General features: G+C 41.4%; 1 protein-coding gene across 9 annotated transcripts in view; it reads right to left on the reverse strand.

The window, feature by feature from the left end:
- Nucleotides 1-18170, reverse strand: part of LOC110323540 (microtubule actin crosslinking factor 1) — a 339871-nt gene that overhangs the window by 184563 nt on the left and 137138 nt on the right. For 7 of the 9 annotated variants that reach the window (XM_029539978.1, XM_029539979.1, XM_029539977.1 and 4 more), the window contains exons 4-6: nucleotides 12283-12372; nucleotides 7824-7901; nucleotides 3401-3493 (exon numbers count right to left, since the gene is read on the reverse strand). In XM_029539978.1, coding sequence (XP_029395838.1) covers nucleotides 3401-3493; nucleotides 7824-7901; nucleotides 12283-12372 — 261 coding nt within the window. Of the gene's footprint in view, nucleotides 1-3400; nucleotides 3494-7823; nucleotides 7902-10017; nucleotides 10114-12282; nucleotides 12373-18170 lie in introns of all 9 variants that reach the window. The other 2 variants (XM_029539976.1, XM_029539973.1) reach the window with 1 other exon arrangement.

Consider the following 18170-nt stretch of genomic DNA (forward strand, 5'->3'; position numbering starts at 1 on the left):
CCGTAATGAGATCTGATGCCCTCTTCTGGAGTGTCTGAAGACAGCTACAGTGTACTTACATATAATAAATAAATAAATCTTTAAAAAAAAAAAAAAAAAAGAAGTAGAGAATGGTCTCCTGAAAGTGGTCCGACCTCCATCCGCACACTGCAGCCTGAGTGTGAATGCACATACATTCACTTTTAAAAGTAAAAGTGAAAAAATTAAAACACATCATTATTTATCATCATCCCACACCCAAAGTGGGGGGAACCCAAATGCCCATCTACTTATGAAGAAAACGGATAGCACCTACAGTTTGCCCTCTAACGAAACACTAAATAGCAGCAAAGCTGATTCATGCTGCAATGCAGCTGAAGCTGAACATCATGTTAAACCAAGGAAGCCCAGTGCTGGGGTACATGCTTGCAGTGACACTGGTGGTTTTCTGTATGTATATTACATACAACATATACCATGTATGTGTGTGTAGAGGGGAATAATTAAATTACTATTGCCAGGCATAGTGGAGCTCTCCTTTAATCCTAGCACACAGGAGTAAGAAACAGGGAGACCTCTGGGAGATCAAGGCAGCTTGGTCTGTATAAAGAGTTCCAGGACAAGCAGCCAAAGCTACAAAGAGAGACTCTGTCTCAGTAGAGAAGGAAAAGGGGGAGAGAGAAAAACGAGGGGGGATGGAGAAAGAGAGCAGGGGACAAGAGGGAGAGAAAGAGGGGAGTGTAAGTGAGAATGTTCTAAAGCTGATGTCACTGGACCTCAAGTTCAGATCCCCAAGTTATGCTAGCAATTTACAGGCAACAGGAATATATATAGGGGCTGGTGAGATGGCTCAGCGGGTAAGAGCACCCGACTGCTCTTCCGAAGGTCCTGAGTTCAAATCCCGGCAACCACATGGTGGCTCACGACCATCTGTAATGAGATCTGACTCCCTCTTCTGGAGTGTCTGACGACAGCTACAGTGTACTTACATATAATAAATAAATAAAAAGCAAAAAAAAAAAAAAAAAAAGGAATATATATAGGACATTGTTAGAAGAGCCCCACGGGATGCTATCAGCATCTTAATAAACATCCTCAATTCTTTAACAAATTGTACAGGGGAAAAGACAAATTTGATACAATACATATGTATACCTATTTTGGATTCTAAGCCAAATGAAGCTTATTTTTTAACAAGTGAGATCACTAGGGACATCATAACATTGATCAGACATGTGATGGTTTTATGAAGTATTAGAATTTACAACATGAACTTATTGTACCTTTCTTAAATAAAAGGACCTGATCTTTCAGAGATACACACCAAAATATTTACAGAAAAATTATACAAGATCTGAGCTGAGGTTTGAGGAGTGAATATGCTATAAATGAAATTATGATTATTATGGGTTACTTCTTAAACTAGATGTTAGATATGTGGTAATTCTTTACTATATTTTTCTACTTCCATAAACGTGCATTTTTCATTTAAAAAAAAATGTGGGCTGGTGAGATGGCTCAGTGGGTAAGAGCACCCGACTGCTCTTCTGAAGGTCCCAAGTTCAAATCCCAGCAACCACATGGTGGCTCACAACAAGATCTGACACCCTCTTCTGGAGTGTCTGAAGACAGCTACAGTATACTTACATATAATAAATAAATAAATCTTTAAAAAAAAATGTGTTTGTAAAACTGAAAAGATTGCTCAGCTGTTGAGAGGGCTGACTGCACTTGCAGATCCAGGTTCAATTCCCAGCACCCACACCAGGCCTCACAACCATCTGTAACTCTGGTCCCAGGGAATCCAACACCCTCTTCTGGATGGGCATGCACAGACATATATGCAAACAAAACACCCATATACTTAAAATAAATACAATTTTAAAATTAAAGAAGGTATGTTTGTAGTCTTAGGTATGGCGCCTCCTGCCTGCATGCCAAGCAACCTGCCAGACAGTCACACTCTCAACACAGAACATCTGGAAACAGGGAAAAGAACACTTTCTAGTGGGGTGGGGCTGCTCAGGAAAGCAGCCATTCCATTAAGCTCATCTCCTCTATTGTCACATCTTCAAATGAGAGGCACGATTTTTATTCTTTGGCTTCTGAGTTTCCCTCCTTTAAAGAAGATTTAGTTGCTATCAAGCTAAACAGAGACATAGCAGGTGTTATTACCTCATGCCTGTGAGGATACTACTAGGTGCTCACAGTGAGAACACTTTATGTCAAAACGGAACAGCAACAACCTCCCCATACCCTCAAAACCATCTCTGTTCATAAGGGTTTCAGGAGGTAACTATAGTCGTGTATAAAGGCTCAACAAGCCGGGGAGTGGTGGTGCACGCCTTTAATCCCAGCACTTGGGAGGCAGAGACAGCCAAGGCTACACAGAGAAACCCTGTCTCGAAAACAAAAAACAAACAAACAGCAAGCTCAACAAAATTTTTGCTCCTACTCTGAAGGGTATAGTCACTTAGCTCAGGTTCCCAGCTACTCTTGTATTCAAACTTTGCCTGAAGACATACTGTAGTTCTACAAAAATACATGCTAATTCCACGCATTCCAAACCTTACTCATGCTGCAGAATGCCAGCATTGGCTCTAAACCAAAGTTCTAAGAAACAAGCCTGTGATCTCTGAGAATTTTCTCAGGGTCTAAGGATCCCAAGATACCTGCTGCTCTGCCTTCAACCAGAAGGTGGTGCAATCTCTCCAGCAAGGATGTCACACAGTCCTCACCCCAGTGCTTTTTTTCACACCAGCTGAAGGATGCTCCCCTCTGTCACCCTCTATGCAGCAACTGGATAGCCTGAGAAACAGCTTTGTTAGGCTGGACTAAAACTAACTTAAAAAGAATATTCTTTTTACTAAAAGAGAGTTGTTCTTTTCTATCAGCAGTCCAGACTTTAAAAGAATTTGTGCCAATTAAGAAAAAAGCAGTACCAGGAAGGCCTCAAGAGCATGTAAACATTCCAGGACACCACTGGCTTGGAAAGTCGCTACAGGCTGTGCTCCCAGCACACATACAAACAGCAACTACGGGACATGATTAACTGGCAGTGCTTAAAAACCAGATGGGAAGAGCCTTACCAGATTGGGTTAGACAGTTCATTCACGCTAACAGATCCGGCCCAACATCTCTCTATCTCTCATGATGACCTCACTAAAGAAAGCAGATTTCTAATTCCAGACTTCCAGGGGCAAGACCAAACCACAAAGGAGAAAATCTCCCTGCATTTTCATAATGCAATGGAGATTTAGGATACAATACTTTATCTCCATTCACCTCACTTCTAATTTCCAACTCCAACCCATTGTTGATAACGGCCAAACACAGAGAAGTAACTCAAGTTCTGCCTGGAGAAAGCAGCACAGGCTGACAGGACATGCACAAGTGGAGCAACAAGAACCCCAGACTGTACCTGGAAGTGCAAGATAATGGTCCAGATCAGGCCCAGTGTTAGCTTGGGATTGCCATCTGTGATGTCGTCATTGCGGATATTCACTAGCTTCACCTGAAAAGGAAAACAGGCGGTCTCAGAGCCCGAGAAGTTTCTTTCCTGGACTGATTTTTTACTTATTTTCACTACTAAAATACAGTTCAATTAATTTTTGGCTTAAGAGTCTATGAATTCTAACACATTTACCGTTCCACATAAAATAACTTTCATTATTCCAAACAAGGCCCCATGATACCTATTTTCAAACAGCTGGACCTGCCTCATTCTGAGGTCCTGACAACTACCAGCTAGCTCATTTCGCTTTTTCTAGAACATCATATAAATGGCACGTGACCTTTGGTCCTAGACTGCTCTTTCCCCCTCTACTGAACATAAAGTTCTTGAGACTCCCATCCAAGCTGCTAAATTATATGAATGGCTTGTTCCTTTTCATTGCCAATGAATATCATTGTACAGATGTCCAGCCCTGAGCTTGCCCACTCATCCACTGAAGGGTTTATGGATTATTTCCAGTTTTGGGCATTTCTGAGTAAAGCTTCAACATTTTTGTTGAGATTGTTGTATGGACATATGTTTTCATTTCTTTATGGTAAATTCCTAGGAATGAATATATATCAACCATACAAGCTGTCAGATTATTTTCAGGATAGATGAACTATTTTGCACTTTCAACAGCAAAGCAACCTTGTGAGCACATGGTATTGCAAGTTGCTTCATTAGTCAGAACCCTGGCTTGTTCTGTTTGGGGGTTAAAAGAGATACCCCTTCTTCATCACTGCTCCCTGATGCTCTCCTCTCTCCATTTCCCTTTCCCTGTCAAAGATCTCTCTTCTTGGGCTGGTGAGATGGCTCATCGGTTAAGAGCACTGACTGCTCTTCCAAAGGTCCTGAGTTCAAATCCCAGCAACCACATGGTGGCTCACAACCACCCATAATGAGATCTGATGCTCTCTTCTGGTATGTCTGAAGAAGCTACAGTATACTTACATATAATAAAATAAATAAATCTTAAAAAAAAAAAAACCTCTTCTTGATATAACCCATCTCAGCTTTACGCCTAAGGCCCATTACAAGACCACAGTGTAAAATCCCAGTCTAAAAACACACTATGCACAGACCCATAGATGCCCCCTCCTCTTCGATGACCAGCTGTCCTATTTTGCATGAAACTGAGAGTTTTGTTTGCTGGTTCTTTGAGACAGGGTCTCTCTGGGTAGCCCTAGCTATCCTGGTCAATATACAGACCAGGCTGGCCTTGAACTAAGATCCTGGCTCTTCCAAGTGTAAGAGTGCTGGGATTAAAGGTGTGTGTTATTTGTTTGTTCACTCATTCATTCATTCTGAGTGTTTCACCTATATCATGTATGTCTGGTGTCCATGGGGGCCAGAAGAGGGCATCACATCCTCTAGAAACTGGAGTTATAGACAGTTGTAAGGTAGCATGTGAGTGCTAGAAACAGAACTTAGGACCTCTGAAAGAGCAACAAGTACTCTTAACCACTGAGCCATCTCTCAGGTCTAAAACTGAGGATTCTTAATTAAGCTGTAGGCTTTTAAAATGCAGTGTGCAGAGCAAGCCATTTAATTCAGCACATTGGTCTTTTCTGTCATTCTCTGGCAGAGTTTCTGTTACTTGTGACAAGCTAGAAGAGGAGGTCTCTTCTACTTTATAGGTAGTATAAAGGACTCCTGTGACCTCCATCCAGAGGTTACACTAAAAATCAGCTGGGAAAGTTCTTCCCTTCTCTGCATCTAGGTTCTAGTCCCTGGGGGTGGTGTGGAGGTAAGAGAGCCTGCCTGCCCTTCCTCCTAGTCTGGAAATTCCGATTCTGTAGTCGCCAGCAGTCAGTCAGTCACTGACCTGGAGCTGCTATGAGGGCCGAACCAGTTGAGTTTATATTCCACAGTCCCACCCCTTTCCCTGAGATGCCAGATTACCTTTTAATAATTTCCTCAATGCCTTAGTACCTGACCCTTAACTTTCTGTTCCTACCATACTGTCGGCCATCCTTCTTACAATCTTAGCCCTTGCATCCACGACAAGTGTCACCCTATTTGTAGTTTGCTTGGCTTCTCAATTCTGAAGATCCTTTGGTAACCTGCACAACTATAGCTTGGGCCTCCCTGTTCTAAGGATCCCTGCCCTTCTGAGTCTATTACGGTTATCATTTGCCCACACTTCGTTTCTATTATAGTAATTGATCCTCTTCTCTGTTCCTATTTGCACTTCTAGCTAACCAATTCTTATTTTAACTTGTCTGGCTAGACCCCTTTCAGGTTTTCCTAACTCAACATACATTCTCATAAATATCCCAATAACCTCCATTTCTCTTGCCATTCATTATTAAATTCTTTAAACAAATATACCTTCATCAATTATAGATCACTTGATATGAGTATGGAAGCTAAAAAAGTTAGGAACATGTTCCCTGTCATTAAGGAACCTGCAGTACACTGGGCTAATGGGGAATTAGCAGTACAGTAATCAATGTTACATTCACACATTGTGGAAGCACTAAGGACATTTTTCAAAGTTAATTAGACTAAAAAATATGCATACCATATGATGTCATGTTGACTCTTAGTGTTGCTGGGCAATCTTAGCCACACCAAATTTTTTCCACACAGTTCACAATGGGGAGCTGCCCCACCCCCATCCCCTCATCCACTTTCTTCCCTACCACAAGTCACCCCTCTTTCTGTCCTTGTCCCTGTATCTGAGAACAAGAGGCAAGTCTTTTTACTTTCGCTGGCCAGGCTTAGTGGTACATGCTTATATTCTCAGCATCCAACGGCGGAGGCAGGTAGATCCATAAGCTGAAGGTTGGACCTGTCTCCCTAGAGAGTTCCAGGACAGCTAGAGCTACATAGTAAGACCCTCTCTCTAAATTAATAAGTCACACAAATTGCACTATTAGTTCTTATCCCCTGGTCCCTGGCTGTTGGCACCATTGGTTAGGAAGCCTTGAGAGGACAGAGGGTATAGAGACCATTACTGATTGAAGAAGGGCACTAACCCACACAGCAAGAGACTGGAGTTTAAGTCCTAGCTCTGCTCTAACCCCTGTGATCTGGGATAGGTCACTTCAGATAGCCAGCTCTAATTCTCTTTTGTTCAGATCACTGGAGATACTAGGTTCTTGGCTCTACAGAGTCTTCTAAAATGAATATTTTAGGATTCATCTAGCTCTTTGTTTTTTTGGGTTTTGTTTTGTTTTGTTTTGTTTTGTATTTTTGGTTTTTGGTTTTTCAAGACAGGGTTTCTCTGTATAGCCCTGGCTGTCCTGGAACTCACCTTGTAGACCAGGCTGGCCTCGAACTCAGAAATCCTCCTGCCTCTGCCTCCCAAGTGCTGGGATTAAAGGCGTGCGCCACCACGCCCGGCTAGCTCTTTGTTTTGTTTGGGTGGTTTTTGTTTGTTCATTTGTTTTCAGTCTTTGCTTATTTTGAGTTTGGTCTTGCTATGTAGCCTAGCTTGGGCTCACCCTCATGACTCTCCTGAGCCTCCCAACTGCTGCATTATAGACAAGGGCCACTGCACACAGCTCTGGGACTCTTAATCTTCCTGATAATTTTCAGTCTTTTTCCTTTTATTGGTTTCCCCTCCTTTGCCTGAAAACCTCTTGCTGTCTTCCTTATATAGAAAGAAAACAATGTATGTGTTTTTTTCCCCTTTGATGGCTAGATCTACTATACTCCAAATACTTTCTACTCTCTGAAAACCATTCTCTTGGCCAGACTTGGTAGTGTACTTCTATAATCTCAGTTCTTAGAAGGCTAAGACAGAAACACCTAGAGTTTGAGACCAGACTGAATTATAAGGATAGACCTTGCCTCAAAATAATAGAGCTGGGTGTAGTGGCATACATCTTTAGATTCAGCACTCTGGAGGCATAGGCAAACACATCTGTAAATTTGAAGCTAGACTAGTCTACATAATAAGGCCAGCTAGAGCTACATATTGAGATCTTTTAAAAAGAAGAATGAATGAATGAATGAATGAATGATTATTCCCTTAAGTCAGTACTGAGGAGTTGGCTAAGTGAGAGTCCTAGCCTAGTGAGCATATGGTCTTGGGTTCAATCCCCAGAACCACGAAAGTAATCATAGCATGAGTTAGACATTTCTCTCAGATGTGACATGTCTGAGAAATTATACGAGAATTCCCTTGTCCCATTTCATGACAATGCAGCATTTTGTTATATGGTGTGGGTTTTCCCATATTCTTCACAAGTTTCTTACATATTTCGTGCCCTGCCCCAATCTCCAGGGCCTATCTTTTAGTTTAATCATGAACACTGATCCTCTCCAAAAAAAAAAAAAAAAATTACAAGTTCTATGTAAGGACAAAGAGTCAGAACCAGAATCTATCAAATGTTCTTACCTGCCGCTGCTTTAGGAAGTCCAGGGCAATCTGCACGTTCTGCAGCCTGTGAAAACGCATCCTGCCCTTCTCTCTGGGCTGCAAGGAAGAAAAGGGATGTTAATTTTAGCTATGGTAATTTACCTCTGCATAGCCTTTCCTAGGACTAAAAGAGCACACAGAACTTCTCATGGCTGAAGCCAGGCGTGGGAGCATTAAAGGAAGCCCCTTGAAGAGCAGGGCCTGCATGTGCCCAGCAGGCTCTCAGCAGCTGAAAGTGCTTGCACACCACTCTACATCACACAAACCCACAAGCTTATGAGTCTAATGCTGCATCAGAGTCACCTCTGCACAGGCTCTTCTGTGTGTGGCCGAGGTTTATTTGGGGTGTAAGGTTAACAGGAACACAGAGTATAGCTCTATGACTCTTAAAATCACAATTATCGGGGCTGGAGAGATGGCTCAGTGGTTAAGAGACTGGCTGGCTGCTCTTCCAGAGCTCCTGAGATCAATTCCCAGCAAACACATGGTGGCTCACAACCATCTGTAATGGGATCCAGTGCCCTCTTCTGGTGTGTCTGAAGAGAGCGACAGTGTACTCATATAAATAAAACAAATCTTTAAAAAAAAAAAATCACAATTATCTACACTGCAGAGGAAAGGCAGAAAGTCTAACTGCTTAATTAGTAATTGGGTAGAACCAACCTCAGCACAAACCTGGCCAGAGAAGGCAAACTCTAGGAAGGCAAATGTAAATACAGAGAATGCAGTTACTGGTGCTCAAGAAAAGTGAAAAAATTCCAAAATAGATGACAGAATCTAGGAAGTAACCCATCTCCCAAGGAGGTGAGTGTCACCATAGGAAAGCTGCTGATCCCCAAATTAAATTCTCAGAGCAATAAAATTGTAATGGTGATGGTTACTTAAGAACCACAAATAAAACTGTTTCTGCTACCTAATCCTTGGGTCATACTGCAAAGCAAAGCAAAGCCACCTCCATCTGTTAACTGTCACCCCTGCCCAAGGCTCAGCCATGCCTATGGGGAGGTGAGTCAAGTTTGCCTGCCCAGCAAGTGCTGAAAGAACAGGCATCTGCTCTCACATCTCCTGCAGTGCTGCTTTATTTTTCTAAAGCTGGGACGGAAATATCACCCTCATCAGATTACACCCAATTCATTTGTAAATCTTAAATTGGCACTGCTAATTAAAGATCGAACAAATATAAGGTATTTCTGTGGTGGGATCTGCAATAAGGAAATCTTATAACAGCCGAAAAGTAGCCCAACACGCGGAGAGGGCTAAGAGTGTCCCTTGGGTACACTCCAACATTTCTAAACAACATTCTCCAAATGGGATAATTTGCAGAGGTACCAAGGCCTCTCTGTGTAACAAGGTAACTTCTTCTGTGAGCTTTAGGGACATTTCTTTTCAGTAAGAACCTTTTCTATGTTATTTCAGATCAGTGGAGAATACAGCTTAGAGAATGGCAGTCTGAATGCAATTGTAAGACATGTGAAGGGAGATGCGGAGATGACTTTAAGAGGGCATAGGTTGGGGGTATTGTTCCATTTCTGGAGAAAGATTATGGGTTCTAATTTAGAACCTATAAGCAGAAAAGGCTCCTCTTACAAACATTAATCTCTATTCCTAATGTACCCTCCACCAATAGTTAATAGCCCAAGACCATGCAAATTAAATCTCTGTTCCTTACAGTAACTAGTGAGATTACTGACCAAGGCCAGAGTATCTCATGCAGTGAGTTTGCAAACAACACTCAATTTTGAAAACAATTGACACGTGCTTAGTGAGAAACCAGAGGCTAGAAGTGGAGAGAAAATACTGTTAGTCTATATTGTGGAATCGTGAGCAATTAATTTTCATGCTGTCAGCTAACCCTTCCACAGTTCGGCAGTCAGATTCAGACAATACAACAAGGCCAGCAGAAAGTCATAGGTCTCCAAGTCACAAGGAATCTATGTACTATATGATTGGTTTTGTGCCAACCATTCTCAGATAAGCAAAATAATTGCCACTTCAGGATCATCTAACAGTAGCAATAGGCACAATTAATTTTAACCACTTTCTTTGGGACCCATATCCCCTGGTGGAAGGAGAAGCCAACTGGTGACCAAGCTACTTGGAGACCTTGAGAAGTCTGGCCTCTCTGATGGCCCTGAAGTGCCAGCTGGGATGCTGGCATCCCCAAAAGACCTACTACATCATCATCATCTTCCTCTTCCTGATCCTCGCTGTTTGTATGGCGCCAGGAGGGCATGCTCACGAGACGAAGAGTCTTCAGCCCTGCTGGCTCCTTTGGCCACCAACCAAAAAAAAAAAACACAATAGAGGAACAGAAAAGAAAGCACACATACACGCATACACACACACACACAAACACACACACACACAAAGGAGAAATGAATAAACGTTTTTTATCTAAAAATGAAAAACCTCCCACCTCCAAAAGAAAGAAAAAAGTCAGATCAACAGCAGAGCAGAGGACACTGAACGCTTCTTATTTCGAGAACATCTTCAATTCTTCATGTCTACCCATCCTACATTTGTGATTCTGTTATGGTTGGAACTATGACAAGAACAACTCTGAAAGACACCAGATGCTTCCTGGTGAGAAGATGATATGAGCATCTCCATAAACACCCACGTCCTCAAAGGTTAAGAAGAGAAGTTAAATGGGAGCACTTTTACCCTGCGTGGTATGCAGTGTCATCAGAAAGAATGACTTTCTAATGTGAAAACCACTGTTGACACACCTATCAACTGTAGGAGATACACTGAATGAGTGCTCAAGAATAACGTCCAGCAGAGAAGAATGGAATTCTGATATCTTACTAGATTAATAAATGAAGGCCAGTCAGTGGTTCAGAGCACTGGCTGCTCTTCCAGAGGTCCTGAGTTCAATTCCCAGCACCCACACGATGGCTCACAACCATCTGTAAGGATCCGATGCCCTCTTCTGACACACAGGTGCACATGCACAGAGAGTACTCATAAAATATATAAATAAATCTTAAAAATAATCTTTAAAAAAATCATAATAAAATAAATGAAGGCCAGACGAGAAACTGGAATTATACATGCTAGCTATGCTAACAAAGGCTTATGGCAATTCTGACCATAATATGAATAACTGTACTACTAAGAGTTTTTTGTTGGGGGCTGGAGAGATGGCTCAGCCGGTAAGAGCACTGACTGCTCTTCCAGAGGTCCTGAGTTCAAATCCCAGCAACCACGTGGTGGCTTACAACCATCTGTAATGAGATCTGATGCCCTCAGCTATAGTGTACTTACATATAATAAATAAATCTTAAAAAAAAAAAAAAAAAAAAAAGAGTTTTTTGTTTTTAAAGTAAACCCAAAACAAAGGGCTCAGGAAGCTAAGCCCCAATCCTAGAAAGAGTTGAACATCACATAAACAATGAAATCTAGTGTGCCAAAAAACTATTCTTTAACACAACAAACAATGACTAAGAATCCACCAGAAGCACTGAGTGGGCTGAGATTTAGAGTGCTTGCACTGTGTGCCTCTGCAGATCTCTTTCACCCACCGATGCTTCTAATACTCAAGTATGGATTTTTCCAATGAAAACTGCACTGCCTATAGCATCTGAAAGAAAGACACTGAACCACAAAGAACACTTGCTTCCATTGTGCTTAGATATTTGAAACAATGGCCAAAGGAATGTTATTTTAATCTCTTAAACAAAGCAAGTGTAAGAGGTATTCTTTGACGGGCCAGGAGTCTCAGTCAGGATTCTCTATAGGAAAGGGCTTCCCACAAGCACTGGGACAGGCCAGCATATTTAATTTCCGAAGGAGCCCGCAAACATTGCTTTATGAGGAAAGGCTTGCTCGGACACAGCTTCAGCATTTTTCCACATCTGTGAGACTCAACAAATCATGGAGGAAAGTAGGAGAAACTCCAAACACCTGGGTTCTTAAAAACTTCAAATGCTTAGCTAAATACAGAAAATTAGGAGAAAAAGACAAAAACATAAGAGAAAAGGGAAGTCTATACAAACTAGAAAAAAACCTATACGGAGAAAAATGCAATTCATTCCCCCCAAAACTTTTAAACATGAATATAATGTTCCTGAAAAATTAGTATCTAGAGAGAGATGATGTATGACTAAGAAGGTGCCAGGAAGTACAAAATAAAAGTATTTCTGATTTTTTTCAAGGCATGAGACCTAAAGCTGGAGACCTAATTTAATTACACAGTGCCTTCTAACAGGTGTGAAGTCTCAGGTTAAATCCCTTGGACTCAGGGTACAGAGACCTCACATGACAATTCATAATGTATAAATTGAGATGATGTCACCTGTAAACTATATGCCTGAGTGAGAAACAAAGAAAGTGTTATCAATAACTCTTCTACTTGTCGCTCCCGCGCAATGGAGCAAGCACTAAAGGCTACAGGAAGCCTTGCTTACAGGACTCTCTTTAGAAGAAAGAAGCTCACCAGTTTGATGCCTGAGAGGACTTCTAACAGGGAGATCAGGTTGTGTCCATCCCGAAGGTCTTCATAGAGATCATTGATGTGCTTGCGAACCTGTAAGGAAAGTATGACAAGACAGCCATTACCTAATCTAGAATCATTTGATCATCCTCCAGAGAATGTCTAGTTCTAGATAAATCTATGAATTAAAAAAATGTGAATGAAGAAGTAATAATAAGGGCTGGAGAGATGGCTCAGTGGTTAAGAGCACTGACTGCTCTTCCAGAGGTCCTGAGTTCAATTCCCAGCAACCACATGGTGACTCACAACCACCTGCAATGGGTTCTGATGCCCTCCTCTGGCATGTCTGAAGAAAGCAATGGTGTATGCATACATTAAATAAATAAATAAATAAATAAATAAATAAATAAATAAATAAATAATTTTTAAAAAATATGTCCAAACCATATTTTAAAAAAGAAGAAACAGCAGCGATAATAAAACTCAGGAATTTCCAAGTCCGAGTAAAATCCATATGGAATAACAGTGTTTTTATCGCACCATATGTGCTTTCTAAGCTAAAGCCAGGTTGATCATAGTATACTAAACAACACTGGGCAATATTCTAGAAAGTCTGGAAAAGGAGATGGGGACTCATCTATCCTAAAAACATTTCAAGAATGACTATGGAGTAAAATGTGATTGGTGGAAAGCTAAAATGGCCAGAAGAGTCCACTCAGTATAAGGCAGCCAACATTTCACTCAGTGTACTTTCATTTGACCCTTCTCTTCCATGATCTAATAATGAATGAGAACTATCTTTAATTTCTAAATTGTACTAATTGAAATAAATTCAATTTTATAACTAAACTATGATAAAAACAAATCTCACTTTGGCAAATGTGGTTAACGTCAAACATGGTAGATACTAAACGCTTTATATTTTATCTCATCATATATCACTCATATCTGTGAAAAATTCTCTTGTCGTTTCTGTTTTGTACATGAGGACTTAGTACTGCTAAAGGTCACAAAGGGGAAAAGAAGTCTTGGCTTCAGCCTGGTCTTTCTGGTTTAGTCTTTCCTGGTAAGCACTAGGCTATATGCTCAGTCACCATCTTGTCTTCTTAATCCCAACAACTGTCTTGTAGAGGTTACTAGTCCTATTCCACAGAAGAAGTGGAAGAAGGCAAGTCTTGTGGCTTAGCTACCATGGGTCTTCTGACTCTCTCCAAGTTTAGCAACAATTTCACTAAGTGACACCAGGAGAAGACTGGTAAAAAACAGGAAGAAAACAATTTCTACATAAATAATTTTCTAGGTAACAAAAGAAAGGCTATTTTCAGAAGTAATGAGTTCAAGCTCAGCATGGTGGTAGATACCTGTAACCCTAGCATTGAGAGGCAAAGGCCTGGGCTGCAGAGTGAGACCTGTCTCAAAGTAAAAAGTAAGCTTGGAGTTAGAGGGTCAGCTCAGTCTACAATGCATCTACCGCATAAGTATGAAAACGGGAGTTCGATCCCTGGCACTCACACAAGGTGCTGGATACAATGGCAAGCACTTACAATCACAGGACAAGAAAACAGACATTCTTGCTGACCAACCAACTTAGATAACTGGAAAATCTCAGCTCTTAGTGACAACTCCTGTCTTACAAACAAGGTGAATGGAAACTGCTACATACATACATACATATCTACACACACACACACACACACACAGGGCAGGGGTGCGTCTGGACTGGTGATATAGCTTAGTTGAAAGAGTGCTTGCAGCCAGGCAGTGGTGGCACACGCCTTTAATCCTAGCACTTGGGAGGCAGAGGCAGGCGGATTTCTGAGTTCGAGGCCAGCCTGGTCTACAGAGTGAGTTCCAGGACAGCCAGGAAAGACAGAGAAACCCTGTGTCACACACACACACACACACACACACACACACGCACACACACACACACACACACACACACACAGGACAACAGAAAAACTAAAGAGTCTCAAAAAACCAAAAAAAAAAAAAAAAGAAAGAAAGGAAGGAAGGAAGGAAGGGTGCTCGCCTAGCATGCAGAAAGCCCTGGGTTCAGTCCCCAGCAGCACATAAACAAGGCTACTGACATAAACCTATAATCCTAGCACTTAGAAGGAACACGCAGAGGTGGTGCACACCTTCAATCCCAGCATTCAGGAGGCAGAGAGAGACAGACAAATCTCTGAGTCTGAGGCCAGCCAGGCCAGCCAGGGCTATGTAGAGATACCCTGTCTCAACAAACAAACAAACAACAAATAAAAAAGCAAAAGTTTAAAGTCATCTCAACAATTTAGTGAGTCTGACGCCAGTCTGAGCTGTGTGAGACCCTTCAAGAAAAAAAAAAAAAATGGGGTGATGGTGGGGGGCAAAGTAACAGTAGATCACAGTTGTAAAAACTGATTTACAATGAACAATAGCTTTAAAATATTGCACTGTATCTAGACCTAAACACTTTACAATGTATGTACAGTATAATACACTGTCTTCATTCTAGACAAGGAACATCTGGTTCAGACTTAGTAGCACTGCTGATTTCCATGGTAAAAACACTTCCACCAAAACCAAATTCAAGCTGTCATATGTGAAAAACCTCATGTATTTACAGCTTTTATTTTATATGTAATTTTATTTATAAAATTTTAACTTAATTTTAATAATGATTATATTTTCCAACCAACTTACAGAATTGCTGAAAATTTAGCATTAGGCTCTCATAAGTCTACAGAGCCAACCAAACCATCAGTTCAACATCCTCCTTCAAATGACTCAATGTTTCAAGATTTTGTTGTAGAAAAATTGTAGTTCACTATCAACAAATGAACAGATCGTGAAAGTTAGAAGGGAAAAGCTCTAGAGGAACTAAACTTTAAATACAGCAAGTTTAAAATGCAGAGAAAAGACCTCCAAATGTTCTTAAAGTGGTGAACTATCAGCGTTCAATCTGGGTCATCTGAGAACTTCAATTTGGAAGTCACATGCACTGAGGCATTAGTTAAAGACTTGGGAACTACTAGGCTTTAAAGATAGGGGCAAGAAAGAACAGAGTGCTAGGGGCAGAGCCTCAGAGAGAAGCCAAAATTGGCAGGCAGCATATGGAAAAGTAATCAATAAAATAAAGGCCAGGCAGGGGACACTAAGCAAAGAAAAGGCAGAAGCCATAAGAGAAGCAGAGAAAATAAACAAGAAAGCACAGTGTGTGGGGGTGCGGGTGGGGGTGGAGGTGGGAAGGGGGAGGCGGGGCTGTAGCACAAAGTGCTGCAAGGCTCAAGGAGGGTGATGGGCGATGGCTATAACTGTTCTACGTTCTTATAAAGAGACTCATTATTATCATCCCCATCATTTTATGTGTGCTCTGTGTGTGTATGTGTGCGGTCTATGAAGGTCAAGACAACTTCAGGAGTCGGTTTTCTCTGTTCACAGTGAGATCCCAGAAGTAAACTCAGGTCATCAGGCAACTACAGCAAGTGCTTTTACTCACTAACCCATCTTGCTTATTTTTGTTTTTTGGTTTTTTGTCTTTTGTTTTTGTTTTTTGGTTTTTCGGGACAGGGTTTCTCTGTATAGTCCTGGCTGTCCTGGAACTCACTCTGTAGACCAGGCTGACTTTGAACTCAGAAATCCGCCTGCCTCTGTCTCTCAAGTGCTGGGATTAAAGGCGTGCACCACCACTGCCCCGTTGTCTCGCTGGATCCTTTAAGAAAATGTTTTATGTACCTATAAATGAGTGTGAGTTGCTTGTTTGTGAGTACATGCAAGTGTACACGTGGCAGAGGGAGAACGTTTTCAAGGGGAGGACGTAAGTGAAATCACACCGTAAATTAATGAATGGAAAGTTCAAAAAAATGTCAGGACCTGTAACACAGCTCGGTGTGAGGTGCTAGCCTGACATGTACGGCCCCTGGGTTCACCGTTGGTATCATTTACTAATAGAGCACTGTTCAAGTACATGCTCCGCTCTTCCAGAAGACCTGAGTTTAATCACTAGCACCCTGTGAGGCGGCTCACAACTACCTAGACTCTAGCTCCCAGGGATCCAAGGACTTCTGGTCACACATGTGATACACCGGCACACTGATGGGGGTGCGTATGCACACACATACACACAAAAATAGATCTTTTGTAAAGGTTAGAAAATAATTAATAGTTGATTATGAAAAGGGACAACTGAATCAAGTAAGAAATTTATTATTTTTTTCTTTTTTTTTTTTTTAANAATTCTTTTTTAAAGATTTATTTATTTATTTATTATATGTAAGTACACTGTAGCTGTCTTCAGACTCTCCAGAAGAGGGTGTGAGATCTTGTTACAGATGGTTATGAGCCACCATGTGGTTGCTGGGATTTGAACTCAGGACCTTCGGAAGAGCAGTCGGGTGCTCTTACCCACTGAGCCATCTCACCAGCCCGAAATTTATTATTTTTAATCACAGGCATGGTGGCAGACACCTATAATCCCAGCTCTCAGGAAGTAGAATCAGGAAGGTGAGGCAGTTGAAGACCAACACAGACTAGAGGAGCTTTGTACCAAAAAACTACACCATTCATGTCTTTCCATTAAAAAAAAAAAAAAAAAAAAAAAAAAAACCACACCTTTAACTTGGTACACATGGTTCTTCTTTTGGGCTAGTTTTGTCTTTGAAATGGGGTCCTATTGCATTGTTGAGGCCACTCTGAACACCTGACCCACATGGTTACATTTCCCATGCACCTGGGCCTACAGACATGTGCCACTGCTGGAAAGTGTCAGAGCTGGGGCAGATCACAGAGCCCTTATTGTTAGCTGTGTACTTTCCATTTAAAGATGTCTATGGTCTCTTCAGCAACAATAAGAAACAAGAGTTTTCACGTGACATTCTTTGATAGTGAAAAACTCGATCCTCTAAGATAATGTATTAAAAGGAAGCATGACAGCTTAAGGTCTTTGTAGAACAACTACATGACAGAAGTTTTAAGAGATGAAAGTGTGTTTCATGTTCTCATGTCCATGCTCGGAAAGATGTGGTGCTTAGTGCCTGCGCATCGTGCAAGTCCTAGGGCTCAGTGCTCAGTACAATAACAATGCAGGGTCAAGGGAACCTCACATGTCCATAAAAATACAGGAAAAGAGAGAGTGAGCCAGCCTGGGAACCTCAGACGGATTTCTGAATTCGTGGGTTTCCAAAGTGGGAGAGGGAAGTTCATACCGAGTAATTAGGCAGTCTCTAAGACAAAGTCTAACACACTAGAAAACAGATGACAGTTAACTTCTACTCAGTCAGAAGGCACAAAAGTAGAGTCCAGAAACACCCAGTGAAGTCAGGAGAGTGAGGAGGAGAGTGACCTCTGTCTCTGGACTCAGAGGATGTGCCCAGCTCAGAGGAAAGTACCTTCTAGTCCCAGCTGCTCAGAGGGCTAGGGAAGAGGTGTTGGTTTGTTTTCTGGTTTTGTTTTTTTTTTCATTTCCTGTAATAAGCAGTCATTTAATTAAAGAACAAAATACAGGAGCTGTATTTTTTTTTGTTAGACATCATATAAAAAAGAGAAGGTATAGTACAGTAAATCACTCTATAACATGAACTTAGTTTTCAAATCATTAGGATAAAAATGTCTTTTCAACAAAATACTGAATGACACTGGGTCACATGTCCCTCATGGCGGAGGCTGGGAGTGTAAGCCTGCACATGCATGTCGCCCATCCTCCATGACCTGTTTTTCTGTTTTGTTTTGTTTTTTAAATCTTAAAAAAAAAAAAAAAAAAAAGATGCCAAGTAGTGGTGGTACATGCTTTTTTAATCCCAGCACTTGGGAGACAAAGGCAGGTGGATTTCTGAGTTCGAGGCCAGCCTGGTCTACAGAGTGAGTTCCAGGACAGCCAGGGCTACACAGAGAAACCCTGTCTCAAAAAAAAA

Source organism: Mus pahari, chromosome 6 (genome assembly GCF_900095145.1).
Source record: "Mus pahari chromosome 6, PAHARI_EIJ_v1.1, whole genome shotgun sequence".
Classification (NCBI taxonomy): Eukaryota; Metazoa; Chordata; class Mammalia; order Rodentia; family Muridae; genus Mus; species Mus pahari.